At 51.3% G+C, this 17781-nt stretch overlaps 1 protein-coding gene and 1 long non-coding RNA gene across 5 annotated transcripts; one reads left to right on the top strand and one right to left on the bottom strand.

Moving 5' to 3' along the window:
* Positions 1 to 828: 828 nt before the first annotated feature.
* AP1M2 (adaptor related protein complex 1 subunit mu 2) lies at positions 829 to 14022 on the bottom strand. Of its 3 annotated transcripts, none has more exons than XM_078055715.1 (13): positions 13319 to 14022; positions 10611 to 10723; positions 9304 to 9460; positions 9038 to 9105; positions 7526 to 7656; positions 7266 to 7413; positions 7046 to 7172; positions 6399 to 6547; positions 6236 to 6307; positions 2890 to 3048; positions 2222 to 2347; positions 1815 to 1890; positions 829 to 1244 (listed from the first exon to the last, which is right to left on the bottom strand). In XM_078055715.1, exons 1-13 carry the CDS (start codon positions 13359 to 13361, stop codon positions 1222 to 1224), a joined length of 1392 nt encoding a protein of 463 aa, XP_077911841.1. In that variant the 5' UTR covers positions 13362 to 14022; the 3' UTR covers positions 829 to 1221. The 3 variants fall into 3 exon arrangements, with proteins under 3 accessions (XP_077911841.1, XP_077911845.1, XP_035952826.1); XM_078055719.1 differs by having other exon boundaries at positions 6399 to 6541; positions 13319 to 14020; XM_036096933.2 differs by lacking the exon at positions 13319 to 14022 and having other exon boundaries at positions 10611 to 10814.
* Positions 1223 to 3604, top strand: LOC118538768 (uncharacterized). 2 transcript variants are annotated; one of them, XR_004918747.2, is made up of 3 exons: positions 1223 to 1354; positions 2451 to 2610; positions 2935 to 3604. It is a non-coding gene; the product is annotated as an uncharacterized LOC118538768 (long non-coding RNA). The 2 variants fall into 2 exon arrangements; XR_004918746.2 differs by lacking the exon at positions 1223 to 1354 and having other exon boundaries at positions 2281 to 2610.
* Positions 14023 to 17781: the final 3759 nt, after the last annotated feature.

Here is a 17781-nt window from a genome sequence, read left to right as displayed (position 1 = left end):
TTCTCTGTCAAATAAATAAATAAAATCTTTTTTTTAAAAGATTTTATTTATTTATCTGAGAGAGAGAGAATGAGAGAAAGCACATGAGAGGGGGTAGGGTCAGAGGGAGAAGCAGACTCCCCGCCGAGCAGGGAGCCCGATGCGGGACTCGATCCAGGGACTCCAGGATTCATGACCTGAGCCGAAGGCAGTCGCCCAACCAACCGAGCCACCCAGGCGCCCAAATAAAATCTTTTAAAAAAAATAAATCTTTTCAGAGGGGTAAACGCTATGGAGGTGATAAAACTGGTAAGTGATAGTCTCTTGGGAAAGGAAGGCCGTTGAAATAGGTCGGGGAGGGCCTCCCGGAGGAGGTGACGTTTGTGACCTGACGGTGAGGGAAGAAGCCAGGTGAATATCTGGGGGAAAGCATGCCAGGTGACAGGTATTACAGATGCAATGGCCGAGGTGGGAGCACCTGTTGTGCACAGGAAGCATGAGGACTAGAGGGGGAGAGTGGGAGGAGGTGAAGACAGGTTAAGTGGAGGGAGAGGTATCACAGATCGGGTTTGTGGACTGCAGTGAGCACTTTTTACTTTTCACAAGGGAACGGTGGGAGAGTGCTGAGAGCCACGACGGGACTTAGAAGTTAAGAGGCGCCCTCTGGCTGCTACAAGGGAAACTGAAGATCGTCAAACAGGGAGCCCAAGAACCGAGGGGGGGAAACTGCACGGCCCTAGATGTGCCATGCCCAGGCCTGAGAAACGGATCTGCATTGCCCGCTCCCATCCCAGCACTTCAGGGTGTTCCCGGCATCCCCAGTCCCCGGCCAAGAATATACACAGCAGCTAGATTCATTCTTTTTAATACCATCCTAAAACTCAGGGTGGGCCAGCATGGCCTCTGGGCTCAGCAGCTGTGAAGGAGGGGCCCCAACGCCCCTAAGGCAGGTCACTGCAAGAAGGCACTCACGAGGGGGCTTCAAGACCCTCCTCTATTTCTTCATATAAAATTGGGAGGAGGGAGGAGCCCAGAGGCAGGAGGTAGGGAAACTGTTCCTCCCCAGCCTATGGGTGGAGGGAAAGGCAGGGAGGAAGCCAGGTGCTGGGTGCTGGGAACAAGAAACTGCTAAGTCAGGGGCCTTCCCTCACACACATCCCCCATCTTCCTCCCTCCCAAGTCTACAGTCCCAGCCTGGGAAGAGGGAAGGCCCCATGTCCAAGTCCCCACCTCTTCTCTCTCCTAGCTGGTACGAAGTTGATAATCTGCAGGGAAACAATGAGCAGAGACCATCTCAGAACTGGGGAAAGGGAACAGAGGGAAAGACCCCTCCCGCACTTATCTCCCACCCCAGTGCTCATGATCAACTCCATGGGTATGTAACAAGGCTAAGAATGGGGTTCAACACAGGGAAGGTAACCATAGCAACAGGCTTGTCTCCAGATACAGATGGGGGTGCTGTGTTCAGTCCCTTGTCCAAACCCTATCAGTACCCAAGAGCTGGCACCTGCCCCCACTTTAAAGATGGGCAAACTGTTCGGCTCAGGTCATGATCCCGGGGTCCTGGGATCGAGTCCCGCATCGGGCTCCCTGCTCCGCGGGAAGCCTGCTTCTCCCTCTCCCACTCCCCCTGCTTGTGTTCCTGCTCTCGCTATCTCTCTCTCTGTCAAATAAATAAATAAAATCTTTAATAAAAAAAAAAAAAAAAAAAAGATGGGCAAACTGAAGCCAGGCCTGTTGGATTTTGGTGCCCTCCGAGCCAGCGTGTCATCAAAGCCCAGAGACCATCTTTTGGATCTCCTTGACCCAGAGTCCCAGGGAGCGGGCTGCCTTACCACCACTTTGGGTGATGTAGCGAACCCATGGCAGGGCCTGGTAACCGCTTTTCTCAATGATCTTCATGTATCGGACCTGAAAGGGGATGAAATGAGGTGGCCCGGGTGGGGCAGAGAGGCTGGCTGTGGTGAGGGAACTCAGGGGGAATGTGGTGACACGGTCTGGGAGTGGTGAGGTGACATGTGTGGGGGAAAAGGTGTGGCACGGGCAGTGGGAGGAGGAGAGCAGGGAGGCAGTCCAGGACCCTGGGAAAGAGATGGCACAGTGTAAGGGAATAGACACAGGGTGGTTTGGGGGGGGAACGAGGTGTCACAGGCCAGGGAACAGATGTGACCTGAGCCAAGGTATAGGAAAACGGGGAACCCACTGAGGCCAAGGAGAGAAGACATGTGCTCACTACACTCACCTGGATCCCGGAGACGGTGAAATAGGGGATCTCAAACTTGACCCCAATCGGGGGCCGGCCCTCTACCTCCTCCTTCTCCACGCTGGGGAGGCCAAAGTGGGCACGCATCAGGTACTCCTTGCCCCCCTGAGGGCACATGGGGGCATCAGACACACCAAGAGGCCTCTCTCTGCCCCAGACCATCCTCAGGGCAGCCCCCAGAGCAGGCTCTGTTCTTTGTCCATTTCAGACCAGAAAGTGAAGGTTCCTGGCCAAGATACAGCTGAAGCTTCTAACTAAAAAGCCTGGTCAGAGGGCGTCAATGACCATCTCCCCATTTCCCAGGCCCTGATGGACCCCGCACACCACCCCATTCGCCGGCACTGACCAAATCCTCCAGCAGCCCAAGGGTGAGGGTAACGTGATCCTGTCTATTTCACAGATGGGCAAACAGAGGCTCCATGAAGGGAAGTGGGTTTCCTAAGGCTGTCTAGCTGCGAGAGGCAAGGGCTGGTTTCCTCAAGACCTGGGAGGCGGGGAGCTTAACCACCCTGCTGACCTGGTTTCCAGCTTTATTACCCCTAAAGGATAACCATATGCAAACACACATGGGTCTCTGATTTGTTCTCTGCCTTGCTCGCGAGCCACAGGGCAGGTCCCTCAGATCCCACACCCGCCCCAGTACTCACCGGGAAAGACTTAATACTCCAAATAACGACATTCTTTTCTGGCAGGTACTTGGCACTGCCTACACTGGTCTTGAACCTGGGGGAGTCGGCGTCACTGGGCACGGGCACAGATATCTCCACGCCATTGGCCACCGACTGCTTCTTAAACTGCCCCTTGGCCTGTCAGGGGAGAGGGTGTGGGGCGTGAAGAATTCCCTCCTGCATTCTGCAAATATTCAGCAAGCCCTATCCCCCGCACAACCTCGGGGAGAGCCTCTGCAATCCTGAAGTGGGAACGATCGGCCTGCCCATTTTACAGATGAGAAGATGGAGACGAAGGGAAGCTAAGGCATTTGCTTGGAGACACACGGCCAACACATGGCAGAGCTGGGGGTCACACCCACAGGAGACTCCAGAGGCTGTGAGTGCCTTCCTTTTGCAAAGTGTCCTACACCTTTGCCTGGTCCAAAATGCTAATGGTGCCCTCACAGAGGAGTTTTCATTTGAGAGCTGGCATTTAATGAGCCCCTAGCATGTGCTAGGCCCCGAGCCAACCACTTGGTCCTCTCACTAATTCCCTAAAGTAGGATCCATCCCTAAGGTGCATTTTACAGATGAGGAGAATGAGGCACTTTGTCCAAGTCAATTAGCTGGTACCTAGCACAGCAGGGACTTGAACTGAGCTTGTGTTGTCAACCATCGCATGCCTTCCTTACAAATAAATGAATAAGTTACATCATCTGTATTAGCACGTGACATGGGACAAACTTTGAACACAAGGATTTTAAGTGTTCTGTGTACAGTAGCTAGCATTATGGTAACTACCACTAATGATGAATTTGGGGAGGGATGTTTGAGAGGTGAAATCAGGCGCAGAGGACCTCCAAGTAAACCAGAGGGGATATTCTTTCCAGGAAGCACCAGCATTAATGGCCCCTTCCCCTTCCCTGCCTGCAGGGATGGGGATATTGAGGGGTGTCAAGACCCTCCCTGGTGACTGTTCATTTATCTCGCAATCCAGCTTCCCTGACACCCCGAGACCAGGGAACAAAGTCAAATCTAAAAAACACAGACTCTCGAGCCAGGCAGACCCAAGTTCAAAGTAGGTCCCCTCCCTTCCTAGATGGGGGACATCTGCATCCCTCTGAACCTCAGCTTCCCCATCTGTAAAAGAGGGCTCACTCTAAGCTGTGCAGAAGCTCTTGTTTGGGACGCTGGGAGACATGCACAGAGCTGTTCATGGCAATGAGAACTAGAGTAGCCAAGAACTGGAACAATCCATGCAAGAGAAGGAACAGAAAAGATCCCCATGGTGGAATATTCTACAACTACAGAAAGGGATACACTAAGCTAAAGCTCCTGGGACTCATGTTCAAATCAATCTTACACAACCAAAGCAAGTCAGTCCACTGATAGAATCAGAAACCAGCAGAACAAAATAGTTATGGTTAAAAATGTGGGCAGCAGGGCGCCTGGCTGGCTCAAGTTGGTGGAGCGTGCAACTCCTGATCTTGGGATTGTGAGTTTGAGCCACAGGATGGGTGTGGAGACTACTTAAAAATCAGTCTTAAGGGGCGCCTGGGTGGCTCAGTCGTTAAGCGTCTGCCTTTGGCTCAGGTCATGATCCCAGGGTCCTGGGATCGAGCCCCGCATCTGGCTCCCTGCTCAGTGAAGAGCCTGCTTCTCCCTCTCCCATTCCCCCTGCTTGTGTTCCCTCTCTCGCTGTGTCTCTCTCTGTCAAATAAATAAATCTTTTAAAAAATGTTAAAAATCTTTTTAAAAATGTGGGTGGCAAAATTATAAAGTGAATATGCTGAGTACTTTCTTTAAACCACGTAAATATTACATTATATATGTATATTTGATATGCAAGTAAATAAAACATGTCAGTTGGTGTTAAGTCATAGGAGAAAAATAGAGCAAAGAGGGAGGTGGAGAATGATAGGGGGTTGCAATTTTATTTTGTATTTTTTAAAGATTTTATTTATTGGGACACCTGGGTGGCTCAGTCGTTAAGCGTCTGCCTTCGGCTCAGGTCATGATCCCAAGGTTCTGGGATCAAGCCCCGCATCGGGCTCCCTGCTCCGCGGGAAGCCTGCTTCTCCCCCACTTCCCCTGCTTGTGTTCCCTCTCTCGCTATGTCTCTCTCTGTCAAATAAATAAATAAAATCTTAAAAAAAAAAAAAAGATTTTATTTATTTATTTGAGAGAGAATGAGTGAGAGAGAGCACGAGCTGGGGGAGAGGGGTAGAGGGAGAGGGAGAAGCAGACTCCCCACTGAGCAGGGAGTCTGATGCGGGGCTCGATCCCAAGACCCTGGGATCATGACCTGACCTGAAGGCAGATGTTTAACCAACTGAGCCACCCAGGTGCCCCATGGGGGGCGGGGGGGGGGGTTGCAATTTTAAATAGGGCAATTAGGAAAGGCCTCTGAGGAGGTGACATTTAGCAAAAAACTGAAGGAGATGAGGGAAGGAGCCATGTGGATATCTGGGGCAGGGAGGGAGTATGATCCAAAGGGAACAGCCAGTGCAAAGGCCCTGAGGTATCACCTTGCTTGGTGTGAATAAAGAGGAAGCCAATATAGCTGGAATGGAGGGAGGGAGGGAGACAGTGGAGGGAGGTAAAGATAGGGAGGTGACAGGGCAGACTGTCGCAGGGCCTTGTGGGCTGCCAGGACTTTGGCTTTTACTCTCAGTGAAGTGGGAGCCATGGAAGGTTGTAGGCAGAAGAGAGACACAGCCAGACTGAAGTGCTCACAGGTGCCCTCTAAGGGAACAGATGGTGGGGGGCGAGGGCAGGAGCTGGGAGACCAGGGCAGATGCAGTGGAGGGAGGGTGAAGTGGGCCGATTAGGGATCTATTTTGCCCAGGATTTGCTGATGGTTTGTCTGTCTCCCCAGCTGGCCTGCAAGCTCCTTGAGGACAGCATATCTTTTATTTCTTCCTTCTTGTCCCTTAGTTCCCTTACAAAGCAGAGGCTCCATTAAAATCATAGTATCAATAGCTAATACTTTGTCCATCATTTAGACATTATTGAGAACCTACTAAGTGCCTGACACTGGGGAAAAGAAATCACGCAGGGGAGAAGGAGATGTGATGGCCTGCAGAGCAGAAACCAAAGGGGGTGGGAGAGGGTGGGAGCCGAAGCTGTGGGCATGGCTGCTGGAACAGCAGCCCAGGTAGAAGGAACAGCCAATGCAAAGCCCCTACAGGGAACCGTGCCTGACATGTTTGAGAACCAGCCAGGAGACCAGTGAGGCTGGAGGGGAATAAGGAGCCAGGGAGGATGGGAGAGATGGGGTTAGGGGGGTGATCGCGGGGAGGGGCAGATCAAGCACTGGAATCAACTGTTCCCCTGGGCCTACCTTAACCATGATCTCCACGCGACTGTGGGAGAACTTCTCAATGACGGACTCAATCCAGATCAATGGCTTAACCTGCAGACAGCAGAAGAGGAAGTTCTTGGAGGTTCTGGGGTCATCTCTCACCCTCTGCAGTGGGGCTTTACCCTGCTTCACCCTGCTTCACCTGGGTGCTGAGGCGGTAGGACATGAGCTCGAAGTCGCCATCGGGTGGGATGAAGGAGATGGTGCGATCGTTGTCAAAGCGAGAGAGCCGCACGCACTGGTGGAATTTCACATCCTCCAGCTCCACGGACTTGTTCTTGCTCCCTGAAACTCGGAGCCGAGCGGGCCGGCGGGTGACCCTGGAGGCCTGGGCTAGAGACCCTATCCCAGGTCGCTAGCCCTGCCTTCACCGCCTACCACTTGCCATTACCTGCCATTTTACAGGTAAGGAAACTGAGGCCCAGAGAGGATGAGTAACTTGCCCGGGGTCACCCAGCTGGCCAGGGGGGCAGAGCTAGGCTCTGAATCCAGGGAATCTGGCTCTTGTTGTCAGGTTTTTAAATAGGATGCGATTCCGTCCTCCTACTCCCACTTGAATGTCAGCTCCACAAGGACAGTGATTTGTCTTTTTTACCCTTGTACTTGTGCCAGGCACCCAATAATGAAGCACTCTTTGCGCCAATGAGCCAGCAGCCACGGCACCGGCCGTGACCAGCAGAGGGCACTCGAGTGCTTAGCTCAGAACGGGCTGCAATTCTCTGGGTCCCCGGATGGGGTAGGGTCGGCTCCCTCCCGCGCCCCTGCGCCCCTGCCCCCCCAGATGCTTACGGCCAGTGAGCTCAAAGAGCACACGGTCGTTGAGGCCAAGCCGCAGCTCTGGCATTCCCGACAGAAACACCTTGAGCTTGATGGTGCCCACGATCTCGCTCAGCAGGACGCTGCCGTTGGCATTGACCTGAGGATGCACATACAGGGGTCAACAAGCATAGGGCCTCCTCTGCTGCCCCCAGGCCGTGGAAGGAGTAGGGGAGAGGAGGGGGGGGCTCACCAGCAGGTTGACAGACTCTATGACATCGATGAAGACCTCATTCTTCTTGTACTTGATGCCCTCGGAGCGCCAGGACACGGCGTTGGTGACAGTGGGCGGCACCCGTGATTTGCCAGTCTCCAGCTTGTTGCCCTGCTGCGTGATGTACCTGTCGGGACGGCAGGGGCGATGAGCAGCTGGACCCGGAGACGCTTCCCGGACCCTCCCTGCCTTCCTCCCGCGAGCGGCTGCCCCTGTGGCTGCCCCTGTGGCCCACTCACTCCTGCAGGATCTTGCTGTCCGTGGTCTGTGGGAAGCCAAAGTCCATGAGCTCATCCAGCAGCTCATAGACGATGACAAAGTTGTCTCGGATGCTCTCCTCCTCCAGCTCCTTGAAGTACTCAGAGAATACCTGGGGGTGCGGGGAAACAGACACCAGCAGAGGTGTGGCTGGGGCCTCACTCATCCAGCCAGCAACCCAACAGGCACTTATTGAGTGCCTACTGTATACCAGTGCTGGGACATTAAGAATTCAGGGAGTCAGGGGGGTGGGAGGATGGGTTAGCCTGGTGATGGGTATTGAGGAGGGCACGTTCTGCATGGAGCACTGGGTGTTATCCACAAACAATGAATCATGGAACACTATATCTAAAACTAATGATGTAATGTATGGGGATTAACATAACAATAAAAAAATTAAAAAAAAAAGAATTCAGGGAGTCCACGAGCTTTAGGGGTTTGGGACCCCAAATTCAGGGCCTCTGGGAAGGTGTAGGCATAACCACAGCAGAGAACCTACCAGTCATCTGACATTTGAAAAACCCTCCACCCCTCATTCTGCTCCAGCCCCACTGGCCTTCTCTCTGTTCTCTCCTCAGAGTCTTTGCATATGCTGTCCCCTCTGCCTGGGACATTCTTCTCACAGTGGCCTTCTTATCATTCAGGCCTCAGCTCAAATGTCACCTCCTCAGTGAAGCCACTACCACCCCTCCTCCCCCTTGAGTGTCAAGGTGAGGCTAGCACCCCAGTCACTGGGTCTCATAATGTCCTGTTGCATTTCCTTCGGGTCCCTGGACTCCTCAGGACAGGCAGGGACTGTGCCTGTCTTGTGCACAGCTGTGTCCCCTCTTTGCTTGGCAGGGGACAGATCAGTACACATTCCCTATTTGTTGAAAAGTATTTTTTTTAATTTTTTAATTAACATATAATGTATTATTTGTTTCAGGGGTACAGGTCTGATTCATCAGCCTTACACATTCACAGCGCTCACCATAGTTGAAAAGGATTTACTGAGCACCTTCTCAGTCAAGAATGACATCTAGCAAGCATTCAAATTATTATATGATTCTAAAAATAGTACTAATGCTAACAATAATACCAAACCATTATTGAGCACTTACTGTATACAAAGCACTGTTTTAAGCACTCATAAATATGAATTTGACTAATTTGTACAACAACCCTGAAGCAGGACTTGTTTTAACTCCCAGTTTAGAGAAACGGAGAGAAGTGACTTGCTCAAGGTCACACGGCTGGCGGGGGGGGGGGGGGGGGGGGGCGGTGCTGGGATTGGAACCCAGTTTTCTCTGGCTCAGATTTGAGCAGTCACTGTCTTGGAAACCTCCTTGGTCCTTGCCCTACAGGGAGAGATGATCTCCTAGCAGCTAATGAGAACAGAGAGATGGGCTTCGATGGAGGTCGGGGAAAGCTTCCTAGGAGAGATGGATCCTGAAAGAGGAGGGCAAACCGGCTGGACAGACAGACCAGCCAGCCAATGGGAAGCCAGAACCTACCTCAACAGTCTTGTAGAGGAAGGAGTACACGAGGGAGGCGTTGGCGTTCTTCAGTGTGGTGGCCACCACTATGGGCAGCAAAGTTAAGGAAAAGGTGCCATTTTGGAGGTCTCAAGTGGGGCACAGATCCTAAAACCTCACCCTGTCCACCCCCCCCCAACCCAAGCCGCTGATGTGCTGTGCAACTTCTATCCTCAGTCCCACCGTCTCCGGGCCTGAGCTGCCACCACCCCAGGCCTCCAGGAACCCAGCTAGGGGCTGGATACAGTAGAGGTTGCTGTGTTTGATCCACAGGAAGTGGACCCGGCCATGGCTCAGCAGTGGGGCCAGGTCGCCCTCCTCCTCCCGCTGCATGAGCAGAGGCATGAAGTGCTCGATCTCACTCATGGCGATATCGCCCTTGTAGTTGCGACTGATCAGGGGCTAAGGGTGAGCAGAGAAGGCCTGGTCATCGCTGGGGTCTGGGCCCCTTCATCCGGGGGCATCAGAGTGCCTGGTTCTGACTCTACTTCCTGGGTGCCGGGCAGGGGCAAGACTCTGCTGCTCTATGCCTCGGTTTCCTCCTCTGTAAAATGGGTACATGATAACAACAGCAAACGTCCCAGAGTCCTCAGTGAGGACCAGCCGTGTCCTACTAAAGACTGGATGTTTGCTAACTGATTTGGATCTCACTACAGCCTGTCGGGTAGGCAGCAGCTTCATCTTCATATGTCTTCATGTGAAGGATGGGGACACCAAGGTGTGAACCATGTCTCTAACAGGTGGGGAAACCAGGAATTGAACCAAGACACCTGGGTCCGGAATTCTTACTCCTGCCCAGGGCTTCACAGGCACCCAGCTGGTGAGGTGGGGCCCAGGGAAGGGAAGGGAAGGGTGGGGAGGAAGGAAGGAAGCCAAGAAAAAAGAAACATTCTAGAAAGAAAGAGAGGGAGAGATGATATCCACATAGCTGCTGTCTGGCAGGCAGTAAGCACTCGATATTAACAGTACCTACTTCCTGAGCTGGTTTAGACCAAGGGTGAGAACCATGACGGCACAGAGCTGGTCCTCAAACACCTTAGCTTTTCACCACCACCGTTTTTATTGATTTGAAATGAAAAGGCGAATGAGAGGGGGCTTCAGAAAGGGACAAGGCAGCCCCAAATGGGAAAGAGGGTCTCCTGCCCCTGCTGTCTTCCCCAAATATGAATCGTGTGGATGATGGAATAGATGGTGATAGAAATAATTTCAGTGGACTGAACGCCTCATGTTTGCAGCAGGGTTCTTGTGCTAAGTAGTTTACACCCATCCAGTGGCATACATTCTTATTGGGTGGGGACCTCTGTTATTCCCATTTTTACGGACAGGGAGACTGAGGCTCAGAAAGGCAAAGTCCCCGGCCCGCGGCGCGCGGTTGGTAAACAGTGGAGGTGGGATTCGACCCGGGACTTCCAGGGATTGGGGGAGGGGTGTTCCCACGCTCCCGGAGCTTCCTGGAGCCTCCCCGCCCGCGAGGAGGAGCCGCCCCTGGGTCCAGGGGAGCGCAGCCTCACCTGTCCTTCCCCCCCACCCGCATCCCCCGCGCCCGGCCCACCTTGCCCTTGACGTCGAGGATGAAGACAGCCGAGGCGGACATGGTGGCGGCTGGCGGACCCGGGAGGCGGGGAGGGAGCGCCGGGAGGCGACGGCGGCGCCGCTTCCTTCTTCCTGCGGAAGCGGCCGCGCGCAGGTGAGTGCCCAGGTGAGAGCGTCTTAAAGGGGAGGCCTCCAGGTGAGCGGCGCTGTTGGCCGACGCGAAGGCTGCTGCAGGGCGGGGCTTCGGAGGGGACAGCTGCCCCGCCTCCCTTTCCCTTTGCACCCAGGAGGGCTGATGGGAGGAATCTCCAGACCAACCAACCATCCCTTCGTCCACCCACCCGTCCATCCACCCACCCATCCATTCGTCCACCCAGCCAGCCAGCCACCCACTCACCCCCAACCCATTCATCCACCCACCCATCCATCCATCTCCACCCGTCCACCCACCCACCCATCCATTCGTCTACCCAGCCAGCCAGCCACCCACTCACCCCCCCACCCATTCATACACCCACCCATCCATCCATCTCCATCCATCCACCCATTTAACCATTCATCTTGTTTCTCTTCTGTCTCTCCCACATGCACATCAGCCCCAGTAGAGCAGAAATTTTGTCCTGTTTATGTCTGTGTCCCCAGTGCCCCACACTGGGTACTCAAATAATAGCTGTCCAGGTCCGTGGGGAGGGGAGGAAAAAATATATTTGTGCAAATCATTCATTCATTAATTCATTCATACAATAACGATTTACTAATTAATTTATTCTTTCATTCAGATATTTACTGACTAGTAAATTCTTTCACTGAGGAACTGTGGGTAGAACTCAGAGCAGAACAAATATAACTACTTTTATTATTATTCCTAATGTTACTCTTATTCGTTCCAAAAGTATTTACAAGCTCCTGTTATGAGACACTAAGATGTTGATAGAATGGTGAAAAGATCAGTGGTCATTATTATTGTGACTATATTCTCACCAAACATTGAGTACCTCCTGGGCGCTGGACCGAACATATGGAGGCTGCTTTCATTACGGTAATGCTGCTGCTGAGGCTGATTCATGCAGTGAATGAATATTTATCGAGTACCCCCTGTGCCGCTATGGATGGCAAATAGACCAAGCCACTCCACTGCTCTCTTCAACGGAGGGTGAGAGGCACACAACATAAAAACCAAAAAACAAGATCATCTCTGATCATGACGGGAGATCGTCTTAATCATCTTGATCCTGATCATTTCTGATCAAGAAGACAAGTGAAGGGCGCCTGGGTGGCTCAGTGGTTAAGTGTCTGCCTTTGGCTCAGGTCATGAGCCCGGGGTCCTGGGATCAAGCCCCACATCAGGCTCTCTGCTCAGGGGGGAGTCTGCTTCTCCCTCTCCTTCTCCCTGCTGCTCTGCCTACTTGTGCTCTCTCTCTCTGTCAAATAAATAAATAAATAAATCTTAAAAAAAAAATAAAGAAGGCAACTGAGCTGGTGGCAGGTTTTGGGGGGGCACTGTGAGACGGGGAAATCAGAGAAGAGGCTGACATTTGGAAATTTCCCACCATGACTTTACGAGCAGGGAGAAGACAGCGGAAACAGTCCTCATGCAGAGCCTGCATAAAGGGAGTACTAATACTGTTTTTGTTGTTGTTGTTTCTATGTTGTTTCTACGAGGCCTCAGGAGCCAGCTGCTTGGACCTCAAGTCCTGGCTCTGCCACCAGCCAGCTGGGTGGCCTTGGGCACCTGCCCTCCCCTGCCTGGATTCCTGTCTACACATCTGAGAAATAGAGGTAACTGCTCTTTCCTCCTTAGGTTATCATGCAGATGCCTGGGTTATTACCCCCAGGATGACTCTTGGAACAGACATGGGATGTAGCCAACACTCTATAATGTTATTATTATTATTTGCTATCATTGCTATTATTATTTACTGTGAAGCAGTTAAGAACACAGGTGGCAGCGGGACGCCTGGGTGGCTCTTTCGGTTAAGTGTCTGCCTTCGGCTCGGTCATGATCCCAGGGTCCTGGGATCGAGCCCCGCATCGGGCTCCTTGTTCAGCAGGGAGCCTGCTTCTCCCTCTCCCTCTGCCTGCCGCTCTGCCTATCTGTGCTCTCTCTCTATGTCTCTGTCAAATAAATAAATAAAATCTTAAAAATAAATAAAAATAAATAAATAAAATAAGTAAAAAATTTTTTTTAAAAAAAGGACACAGGTGGCCACTTTGAATCCTGACTCCACGATTGGCTCTGAGGCATTCGGCTAGTGATTGCACCTCTTGTGCCTCAGTCTCTCCTTCTGTTAAACGGGCATGAGAGTCTTGGTGCCACCTCTTCAGGCTTCGCTCACTGCCTGGCACAGCACCGAAGCTCCCTGCACATCAGCTATTACAGACCCCGCAACTGTCTGCCCTCCTAGCGGGATGAGCAGGAGAAGGAAAGGGAAACTCACTTCCAGCCTGGCTGGAACTGATCCTGCTCAATAGAGGGAGGGTCCCGAAGGGCCAGAGGGTGGGGGGCTGGACACCTAGCTCACCCAGGCATCATCTTTCCTTCCTTCTACAAACCCAGCCCCACAGCTTTATCAGCCTCTGAGGGCGGGGTGGGTGTCCCCACCAGGGACTTGAGGGAGGGAAGCAAAGACTGCAGCTGTTGCTATTAGAACTACCCACTCTCCTCCCGGCGGGCCTCTAACGTGGATAATATCATGGCAAGGCAGCCCAGCCGAAGTGCACACTCACCGAGCACGAGCACGTCTCTCCCGATACTTCTTTCTGTCTTCATCGATTTTTTTTCCAAGTCTGTTTTTTTTTTTTTTTCTGGTTGACTCTGGTCTTCCCATCTTTGCTTTTCCTGATAATTCAGGACCCAAGGGGAAGACCTTTCCTGTCTTCTTACATTGGAAGAAGCAGAGGCCCAGAGGGGTCAAGGCACTTGCCCAAGGGCTACACAGCTGTGAGGCAATTGGGCCAGAAATTGATCTTGATTCGCTGAGGTCAAGAGCTCAATCCCCACCCACTCCCAACTGCTCTGCTGCGTTGCCAGATACAAGTATTCCTATTCCTAACAACAGCTCAGCCAGTGGGGCACTCAGCTTACCCAGGCCATGCCCTTAGTGTCTCCCCTGTGGGAATCCTTCTAGAAACAAAGCCTTGAGTGAGGGAGGCCTATTATCTCTGTTTGACAGATAGCATTGCCCAGGGGAGGAGAAAACGGACTGACTTGGACAAAGTTATGCTGTCAGCAGTGGTAGGGCTGGAATCCAGTCCTGCAAAGCCCAAGGTTTTATGCTGTCTTTGCTCAAAAGAGGGGCATTGCTGCCACTCTCCATCCCATCTGCTCCCTGCTCAGAAGGTGACCCAGGGGGATTGCGGACGCTGCCAGGCCCTTGCCCCAGCCCATCATCACCGACCCTCTCAAGGGCCCTTCTCCTGGGTCCCTGAGATGTTTTTCAGGCAGTAAATAGAATCCAAAAGCCGGGGCCCAGAGCCCTGGAATCTGAAACTCAAGGTCTGTTTGGCTGAAAAATGCATGAACCCAAAAGCTTCAGTGGGGTCAGAGAACAGAGCAGCTCTGTGTGCCCAATGGCCCCCCCTCAGCTGCAATGTCCCCTGTTCCCAGGGGCTGTGGCCTTGCCCCAGTTCCTCTTGGATGCCTAGAGTCCACCCCAGCCTCCCCTCTGGGACTCTGCCTCTAGGCACCCCCTTCTGTTCCTTCTCTACACTACTCAAGGGAGTGGTCTGAAACTGACACTCCCTCACTCTCATATCCCCAGTGGCTCCCATTGCCCTGGAGCTGCCTGCGGGGCCGATACAGTGAGAAACAACCCCAGCTGAACTCTCTCACTAGCCACCACCGCTTGAGCTTGAACCTACTGCCCCAGACGCACTGACTTCCTTAATTTCGGTTCCTCTCTTTTTCATCCGGCACCTAACCGCACAGCGCACAATAATGCACAACGCCTACTCATTTTTGCTTTCCTAGCCTCCAGCAGCGATAAGGTTTCCTCTTCAGGAAGCCTTCTCTGATCTCTCAATCCATGTCTAGGTCACATCCCTGCTCTGGGCTCTCTCGATTGTCTCACGCTCCCCTGTCATAGCTGTGTTGCACCCTGTTTTTAAAAATCTATTTTAAAAAAACTATCTATCTAACATAAACTTTACCATTTTATCCATTTCAAGTGTACAATCCGGGGGTATGAAGCACATTCACAAGCATTGTGCAGCCGTCACCACCATCCTTCTCCAGAACTCCTTTCATCTCGCAAAACTGAAACTCTGGGCCATTAAACCCAAACCCCCCCTTCCCCTTCCCCTCCCCAGCCCCTGGCGCCCACCATCTACTTTCTGTCTCCATGAATTTGACTCCTCTAGGGAGTTCATATAACTGGAATCAGACAGCATTTATCCTTTTGTGACCAGCCTGATTAAACCGATTTTTAAAATATATTTTAATTTTATGATTTTTTTTTTAATTGAAGTATCGTTGACAATGTTCTATTACCTTTGGGTGCGCTCAACACAGCAAACTGACAATTCTGTATCTTAAGCAGTAAGTGTGGATTTGCCATCTGTCACCATCCAATGTCGTTACGATCTTACTGACTGTATCCCCCTGGGCTGTACTCTCTAATCCCCGTGACATAGGCATTTTATAACTGGAGGTTTGTACCTCTTAATTCCCTTCACCTATGTGCACCCACTCCTCCCCCTCTGGCCACCACCCGTTCTCTGTATTTATCATTCTGTTTCGTTTTGTTTGTTTGTGCCTTTGTTTAGATGCCACATGGAAATGAAATCATATGGTATTTGCCTTTCTCGGACTGATTTCCCTTAGCATAATACCCTCTAGGTCCATGCAAGGTGTCAAGAATGGCAAGATTTTATTCTTTTTACGGCTCAATAATATCCCATTGTATGTATACACTGAATCTTCATCCAGCCATCCGTCAATGGGCACATAGGTTGCTTCCATATCTCGGCTGCTGTAAATAATGCTTCGGTGAATATAGGGATGCGTATATCTTTTATACTTAGTGTTTTTGTCGTCTTGGGGTAAATACCCAGCAGTGGAATTCCTGGCTCATATGGTATTTCTATTTTTAATTTTTTGAAGAACCTCTGTACGGTTTTCTGTAGGGCTGCACCAATTTGCTTTCCCACCAACAGCGCACAAGGGTTCCTTTTCCTCCACGTTAAATCTATTTCTTTTCTTTTTTGAAGATTTTTATTTATTTATTTGACAGAGAGCACAAGCAGGGGGAGCGGCAGGCAGAGGGAGAGGGAGAAGCAGGCCCCCCACTGAGCAAGGAGCCCGACATGGGGCTCAATCCTGGGCCAGGAGCCCCTAAATCTATTTTTTTTCAATAGTTTTAATTACCCACATGAATATTTTCTCCTTTTAAAGAGAGAGAGAGATGCCTGGATGGCTCAGTCATTAAGCATCTGCCTTTGGCTCAAGTCACGATCCCAGGGTCCTGGGATGGAGCCCTGCATGGGGCTCTCTGCTCCGCGGGAAGCCTGCTTCTCCCTCTCCCACTCCCTGTGCTTGTGTTCCCTCTCTCGCTGTGTCTCTCTCTGTCAAATAAATAAATAAAATCTTTAAAAAATATAAAAAATAAAATAAAAAATAAAATAAAATATTAAAAAGAGAGAGAGAAGGAAAGAGAGAACATTGTTGATCGGGAAACAGTCCCTTTTGTCCCCACTCCCTCCATCCTGGTCTTTCTGACAACAACTGGCTGGTATGTTCAGATCTTTTTCTATTAAGTTACATGCAGATATATGTGTGTGTGTGTGTGTGTGTGTGTAATGTCATTTCTCTCTCTTTTCCCCATACCGTTCACAACTAACCAACTAAATACAACTTGCTATTTTTCAACTTGCTATTTTTACTAACCACTGGGACCTGGAAATCTAGCCAGGCTACTCTGGCAGGGTTACGGAGTGCCTGTGGGTTGTGAAGTCAGGCTCCATGAGTTCAAATCCGTGTATAGCCCCACACTCACTACGTGGGTGACTGTGGGGAAATTACTTAACCTCTCTGTGTCATCTTCTCCAACTGGGAAAGAGTTGCGAGGATTTAATAGGAAGCACTTAAGAAATGGCTTAACCTCTATGTGTCACTTTCCCCAACTGGAAAATGATTATAAAGATCGAATATAAAGCACGTAATCCCTCTTCTGAAGCTGAGTAAGCTCCCTATAAACATTCACTCTTGTTACAACCTGCAGGGCCACCTCCTTCTTTCCTATTTACAATTTTTCCATTTTAAAATGAAACATGTTAAGAAAGTGCAGAAGTCGAGTGATTGCCACAAACTGAACCCACCTGCGTAACCACAGTCTTGCTTCCTGTCCACCCCCCTTCCCCCAGAAGCTGCCCCAGAGGCCCTACCACCCATAAAGGCAACCACTAATCCACTTTCAGTTACCAGTTCCCGTGGGTTGATTAGCTATGCCTGTCCTAGAACTTCATTCAGAAGTCCCTGGCCTCTGTCACTCAGCACCATCCTTTTTTTTGAGACTCATCGGTGCTATTGCACTTATCAGTAGTTGATGCCTTTTTATTGCTGAGGACTATTTTATGGTACGGATGGACCACGGTGTGCTGAGCCAGTCACCCGTTTATGGACATTTCGGTTGCTTCCAATTTTTGGTCCTTATGAATAAAGCTGTGATAAAGTATTTGTTTTGTTTAAATATTTTATTTATTTATTTGAGAGAGAGAGAATGCGCACAGAAGAGAGGGAGAGGGAGGAGCTGACTCCCCCCTGAGCAGGGAGCCCCGATGTGGGGCTGGACCCCAGGACCCTGGGACCATGTCCTGAGCCGAAGGCAGCCGCTTAACCGACTGAGCCACCCAGGTGCCCCGGATTTAATCGTTTCTGCCAGATAACATTTTGACCCACAGCATGTGCTCAGCCCGGTGGTTGTTACCGGACGCTCAAATTCTTGCCAATCTGATGAATGAAAACATGGCATTTTTTGGTCTGTTCACTGGCACACGGTCAGCGCTCAGTATCTATCTGATGAGTGAATAGGTGGATGAATGAACGGGTGACAACTGCTCCTAGCGCACCGAACACACCGATGAGAGAGTCTCCCTTGAGCGCAGATGGGAAACAAAGGTTGGGGCCCCACCCTCTCCCGAGCCCGGCCCCGCCCCACGTCCCGCCCCGGCCTGCTCCGGGCTCCCATTGGCGG

This window comes from Halichoerus grypus, chromosome 1 (assembly GCF_964656455.1).
Source record: "Halichoerus grypus chromosome 1, mHalGry1.hap1.1, whole genome shotgun sequence".
Lineage (NCBI taxonomy): Eukaryota > Metazoa > Chordata > Mammalia > Carnivora > Phocidae > Halichoerus > Halichoerus grypus.
The sequence above is the reverse complement of the archived record's forward strand: the minus strand, read 5'-3'. Positions and strand labels throughout refer to the sequence as shown.

Coding starts and splice junctions, on each gene's coding strand:
- AP1M2 (XM_078055715.1), bottom strand. CDS start 13,361: ATGAAGACAGAAAGAAGTATCGGGAGAGACGTGCTCGTGCTCG. Junction 7,657..9,037: donor TCCTCTACAAGACTGTTGAG/GTAGGTTCTGGC, acceptor CCGCACCCCCAG/GTATTCTCTGAGTACTTCAA. Junction 3,049..6,235: donor GCGTGGAGATCATGGTTAAG/GTAGGCCCAGGG, acceptor CTCCCCTGACAG/GCCAAGGGGCAGTTTAAGAA.